The 6,626-nt window shown below is 34.4% G+C and overlaps 1 protein-coding gene across 2 annotated transcripts; it reads right to left on the reverse strand.

Annotated features, from left to right (window-relative positions):
* Positions 1-508: 508 nt before the first annotated feature.
* Positions 509-6,620, reverse strand: LOC106106731 (pre-mRNA-processing factor 40 homolog A). Of its 2 annotated transcripts, none has more exons than XM_013287373.1 (17): positions 6,464-6,620; positions 6,116-6,340; positions 5,655-5,810; positions 5,398-5,546; positions 4,926-5,089; positions 4,429-4,556; positions 4,169-4,317; positions 3,640-3,751; positions 3,124-3,249; positions 2,874-3,003; positions 2,690-2,796; positions 2,516-2,621; positions 2,181-2,410; positions 1,669-1,866; positions 1,236-1,340; positions 819-935; positions 509-676 (listed from the first exon to the last, which is right to left on the reverse strand). In XM_013287373.1, the coding sequence occupies exons 1-17, from the start codon at positions 6,464-6,466 to the stop codon at positions 509-511; spliced, it is 2,373 nt and encodes a 790-aa protein (XP_013142827.1). In that variant the 5' UTR covers positions 6,467-6,620. The 2 variants fall into 2 exon arrangements, with proteins under 2 accessions (XP_013142827.1, XP_013142826.1); XM_013287372.1 differs by having other exon boundaries at positions 4,429-4,571.
* Positions 6,621-6,626: the final 6 nt, after the last annotated feature.

Raw genomic sequence — 6,626 nt, forward strand, 5'->3', positions numbered from 1 at the left:
GCCGGACCCGCCCACTCTGTCATCACAGACACTACGTCAATATCATTCTTATATCTTTCAAATATCTAAACAAATAAATAAAATTAGTCTATATGAAAATTTCATTTTGACATTTGATATACAACACTACAATTTTTATTCAAAAATACATTTTTGTTATCGACAATCAAACACATCTGCATTGTCGATAACAAAAATAAACAGTTACAAATTGTTAGTATGTTTGTTCCAAAGTATATGTATATTGTAATTTCGGAAATTATTATTTAATTTTTTTTACAGATTTTGTGCCCCTAAGGTACAAGGTAAAATTGCGTTCCATACGAACGAATGCGCAGATAACAGCACCATAATAACATTGCAACATCATTTTTTTTATATGGTTAACATCCTGACCCAAATCACAATCAATGAACTGGATGAGAGATAACTCTTTTGAGTTTTAAATCTGCATGTGTTTATGACATTCATAGAGCAGGTTTGGAGTAAGCGGGTGAGAGTGTGTAAGTTACTTCTCTTTCTTCTCCTTTTTGTCCTTCTTCTTCTTAGACTTGTGCGAGGGCTCGTGTTCGTCGCCGCTGCTGGGCGCGCTGCGCTTCGCCTTCTTGCTCTTGTGCCGCGACACCTCCTCCTCCGATATGCCACCCTCCTCCGGAGTCGGTGACTTTTGTGATGACTGCTCATGTTCAATTATACATTTTGGATAAAACTAATTGTAATACGTTTTATTTATATCTAAAAAAAATTTCTATATCAATTCTAAAAGCCTCTGGTGAAGCGGTTCAATACAAGTTATGGTTAAATAAGTGGTAAGTTACCGCGGGTGGGGAGTGCTTGCGGTGCTTCCTCTTGGGCTTCTTGTGCTTGCGCTCATCGGAGGTCCAGGAGGCCGCGCTGCCCGCCGGCGACTGCGACCGACCAGACACCGAGCCCGACTGACACAAAGTACACATGTTGAAATATCATTCAGACAGTGTCTTCTTTGAATATAATAAGGAAATAAATTTTGGGTTGATTAATAAAGTGTTTTTAATTATTACTTATAATTTTCGACAGAAATGATAATGGTCGTATAGTGGAATTCAATAGAAATTAAAACTGTTGTCTATGGATTTATCTATAAAACTGTGTTTAAATTAATGTCTGATTTTAATGAGTCTTTATTACTTTTATTAACACTTGTTTAGTTTAATGAAATAAAACACGTAAATTGAGGTTTAAAAAAATATTCTCACCAGTGAGCCGGAGCGCGAACGTTTCTTCTTCTTGGAGCGCTTGGTCTTGCGCGCCTTGGGGTGGTGATAGTGCATGCAGCTGTCCTCCTGCTCATGCTGGAAGTCCTGCAACAAACATATCTCACTTCTTTACACAAATCATCAGATATGTTACAAATTTCTCATAGTAGACTCGCTACAAATAAAGATATAGATATCTTACTTGTAGCAAGTCTAAATTCACAGAGGCCGCATACCGATGTGTGGAAGACGAGAAATGGTCGCGTTAAGCTACATATTGTTATATTATTTATGTTATTATCAGTTTTTAATTTTATTAGTACCATATATCTAATTGTTGGTATGTTTTTATAATATTGTGTTATTACATAAGATTTATGGTGTAAAGATGGTATACTGTCGTTGCTATACTGAAATAAAATAAAAAAGTTACTTTATATATCCTGATGCGGTCCTCCTCGTCGGGCACGGCGGCGAACTCGGGCGCGGCGAGATCGAGCGTGGCCTTGACGTCGCTCCAGGGCAGCACGTGGTCCACGTTGGCGTCGCTCAGCGCCCATTTGAACGCGCTCTCGATTTTCTTCTGCGCTTTCGATTCTTCTTTTATTTTCTCTTTGTTACGCGTTTCGGCCTGTAATATTTCCTAAAATGTACATCTCAATAATTTAAATGTTAGTTTACGTGAATCTTATTATATGGTTAGTTACACATTAAATTACACACGCAGTCAGTCGGTACCACCGACTTCTTTACAGAGTATGAAAATAAAGTCCGTAAAGTAGTATCTCCAGAACATATAAGCTGATCTTAATAAAATTTGACATAGGCAGAACATAGTCTGGAAAAATACATAGGTGACTTTTAAGATGTTCTTTTTCGTCGGGCGTATGTCGCGGGAAAAAGGCAGTTGGACACAAGCGTCATCGTTTACATTATATTTGTTACCTTTTCGAGCAGTGAGTTGTATGTGAGCTTGACATTGCCGGCGTCGAGCGAGGCGGACTTGCTGTCCTCGCACACGATGGTGGCGAACTCTTCAAACGTGGTATCAGGCTTCACTTCAAAAGCCTTCTCCTTCAGTATCTCTTTTATAACTTTCTTCTCATCGTGGAAACGAGCCTTTAAGTTCTCTACGTAAAACTTAAACAGATCTAAGGGTGTTGATCCACTTTGTCCTGTTAATGAAATCAACTATTTATATTCCAACAATATTATTTATATATCTATATTTCATAATATCTATACAAATTTAATAACATAATATTGAGAAAACGATTTACCTAGCATTGCAGAGAAGCGAATATCAGCCGATATAACTGGATAGAGCTCTACCCACAAAGACATTGAGGTCAGCTTTCCTTCTTCATGGAGATTGTCGAGCAGCGCCTGCCCATGTAATTGAATAAAGTAATCACTATTAAAACACCTATATAAATCTAAACAAAAAAACTTACCAAAAAGTTATCCCTATTCTTCCTCTGCTGTCGTTTATTTCGTTTTTTAACCTGTTCTTTTTCTTGCAAATATTCAGCCTCTAAATTTCTAATATGTTGTTCAAACACTGAAAATATAAAAAAACACAACAGATGAATGAAAGGTCATTTTTTAAGTTTACTTTTTATTTCGAATTTATTTTACCAATAAGAGCATCTTCTTTATCCATTCCCAGTAAACTGACATCATTTTTAAACGCAGAATTTTCTAAAAGCAATACTTGTGCCTCGCTCCACGTACTGCAGTATGTTATTTCATGCATGTTTTCTAATACCTGGAAAAAAATTAATATCAATATTACATAAATGTTACCTACTACATGTAGCATATAATTTTTGAGACCTTTAATTATATCCATCTTGATTCAATAATGACAAAGAACTGTAAAACTCACTTGTGCTAACATCTTCATATTTCTTTTCTTGAGTGCTTTTGCCTCTTCTTTTTCTCGTTTAGCAATCGTGTAGATACAGTCTGCGTAAATGTCCCTCCGGTCTGCGTCCGGCACGCAGCGCCATATCTACATATACATTAACATAAATATACATCAAACTAAACACACAAATCACATAAAATAAATATTAACTACAACCTACTAAATCTATAGTCATTTTATAAAGGAAATTTTTTTTGAAGTATTGAAATAACTACAAATATACTGAGCGTATTCAATAAATATTTTCACCATTAATAAGAGACATAGACATTTTTTACTATTTATCAATTTCAAGCGGACGAAGTCGTGAGAAACAGCTAGTATAAAAAAACACAATACATTTTTAAACACTTTTTCAAAATGACTTTGTAATGTTTAACTGATACGAATTTATAATAATTATCAGAATAATTTTGATTTATTTATATTAAGGAAAATGAAAAAACGATCCAATTTAAAGCATTATTTCCTGACCTCTAGGTTGCCGAACATTTCTTCGCACTTGTAATACTTCGTCAGTGACGTCACGCGCTCACAAGACAGCAAAAACTCTTCCAGATTTTCCCTGTTCTTTTTAGTTTTTAACCTGAAAATAAACATGTTAAATATTTAGCTTATGGGGGACTAATAAACTTTGAAACCACCGATATTTATAATAGACTAGCCTTCGCCCGCGACTCCGTCAGGGTGGAATTAAAAAAAAAGCAAGTAGCCAATGTGTTCTTCCAGACTATCCTCTATATCTATGCCAAATTTATCTCTTCAGCCGTTTAGACTAAAAACTCTAACAAACATCCATCTATCCATCTAAACTTTCACATTTATAATATTAGTAAGAAGTAAGAAAAATAACATTTAAGATATAATTGTTAAGAAAAATTAATTGAAAAATATGGGAAGCTCTTAATACCACATTTACACATGTAATTAATTATGTTCATTCACAGACATTGAATGCCTTTAAGGTTTATAAGATTATATGACAAAGTCTTATTTTATTTACCTCTGCTCTTCTCTCTCGTCTTTAAGTTTTTGTGTCTTATATGCATTGAAAGCTTGTTTTTTCTCATTTAATTTCTTGAAATTGACATAACGGGGATCCTTTGATATTATCTTTACACATTGCTCCCATGATGCATTTGATGGTACATTCTGGAAAAAAATAACTCTGATTAAATTATATGTTGATAATGTCACAAAACTTTCCTCCTCCTTTTATATATATTATTCTTTTTAAGTTATTCAATTTGCCATGTAGCTTACCCTATCTCGTAATAGTTCCTTAAATGCTTCTATTGCTTCTTTTTTATCTTTGTATGGCAGTTCTTGTGCTGGCTCTGTATTTTCAGTCCCATTAACTTGTGGTGGAGCCACTATTTCTTCAGGTATAACTGAATGAAAAAAAACTACACCCAATTTAAAATAAAATATAAAACATAGGTTAGTGTACTTTTAAACTATGTCCTATATCTCATCATGTGCCGAATTTCATTGAGATATGTTAAATAATTTTTGAAATATATAGTAATAAATATCCATCCATCCAAACTTTCACATTTATGGCATTACTAGCTTACGCCAGCGACTCATCCGCGTGGAATTAAAAAAAATCGAATAGTCTATGTGTTCTTCCAGATTATCCTCTATGTCTATGACAAATTTCATCGAAGATCCATTTAGCCATTTAGGCTACAAACTCTAACAAACATCCATCCCTATAAACTTTCGCATTTATAATGTTAGTCAGATTGAATACTTACTGTCTTCTGGAATGGGTATGCTATTAGCCAAAGTGGGATCAATGGCAGCAAGGGTTTTTGCCATGGCCTCGTCTAGAGCGGAGCTGCCGAAAGTCGGCTGCGCAGTTGCCGGGGACATCGGCAGAGGCACTTCCCCAGGAGGTATATCTGCATTTAGTGCTGCTCTGTAATGCCACAGAATATCCATTAAAAAAAATTGTAGGGTTCCCTGATAATTCAATTATAGGTTTTCATGATCTATAACCATAAAATCAATTACATTCATATATTAAAATTATCTATATTAATTAATTATTTGCATGATAACCTTTAATTTTTTTAAATCGCAGTTTAAAGAAAAATTTACTAATTTCTTCTTACGACTCATCTGTCTTATATATAGTAAACATAAATTCTACTTCTCTTCGCTTTACTATTGAGCTGTGATAAAAATGTCAAAGGTCAAAGAACAATTAACAATAAATAACTTTACTGTGCGGCTTCTTCTGCTGCTATTTTGTCCTTGATCTCTTGCAGTTCTGTAGGAATAATCCAACTAGATTCCTTCGTCTCTATATTATGGTAATAAACCCTTCCTGCATCAGTTGTGTATTCTTTCCATACACATGATGATAATAATTTCTGTAATAAATATGTATAATTTATTTTAGGTTATTTCAATTATCAGAACCAATTCACTATTAAATTAGATGCTTTTATTTAGCATTGTACAGATAATATGAAAACTACCTCTGCTGGTGTCTTTAAATCGTCAGGCTTCTCCCATAAGCTCTGTTTTGTAACTGAGTTATAGTAATATGTTCGCCCATCCGGAGCCTTGTGCTCAGACCATGGGCTGCTTTGATTTGCCAATGGTGTTACATCTGGTGCAGGGGCGCCAAGGTCCTAAATTAATATAGGCATTAGAAATTAAAAATTGTCTATTGTTTACATTGAGTGATCATTACTGCTCAATATATATGATACTAACAAAAATGTAAACATTTTTAAACAAAACTTACGAATTTATGGCATGAAGATTTTAGTTGTTACATTTTGCTGTATTGTTGTTAGTTTTCTATACATACATTTACTACAAGTGTACATAGTTTTTTTTTTTACATACATTAAAACCATTGTTGCATTGTTAAGAAACTAAGCACACAGTATATTCATTTCAGAGCACCATCAGACACAAAGCAATAACTTACTGCTTTAAAAGATGGAAATCCAGGAGGAGGCATAGTAAAAGGTGGTATAATGGGTGGAAACGCCATTGGTGGTTGCAGGGCTGGTATGTTAGTCGTAATACCAGGAACTGGTGGCATGGCAACTGCTGGGGGTATAGGTGGAGGTATACCACTCAACATTGGTGGTGGCAATAAAGGTGCAGTATTAATAAGCCCCGGAGAACTGGTCCCTCCAGTAGGCGGCTCCTAAAATGTAAAATTTTTAACCTATATAACATTGAACAAAGCACGATTATAAAACAATATATATGTACAAGTTTTGTACATTAATACGTAGTTAATTATGATTCTTGTAGAAACAATACTAACCATTTTGACATTCGCTGCTTAAACTTAAGAGTTTTAGATACGCGTAGTAACGAGGTACCGGGCTTGACAACTATTTTATTTAGACCATATTATGTTATTTAAATATCTTAATCTAAAAGAGTTCAATGCCGACTTTGAATTATTAACACATATATGGTCAAAA

This window comes from Papilio polytes, unplaced genomic scaffold, assembly GCF_000836215.1.
Source record: "Papilio polytes unplaced genomic scaffold, Ppol_1.0 DF822178.1, whole genome shotgun sequence".
NCBI classification, from domain to species: Eukaryota; Metazoa; Arthropoda; class Insecta; order Lepidoptera; family Papilionidae; genus Papilio; species Papilio polytes.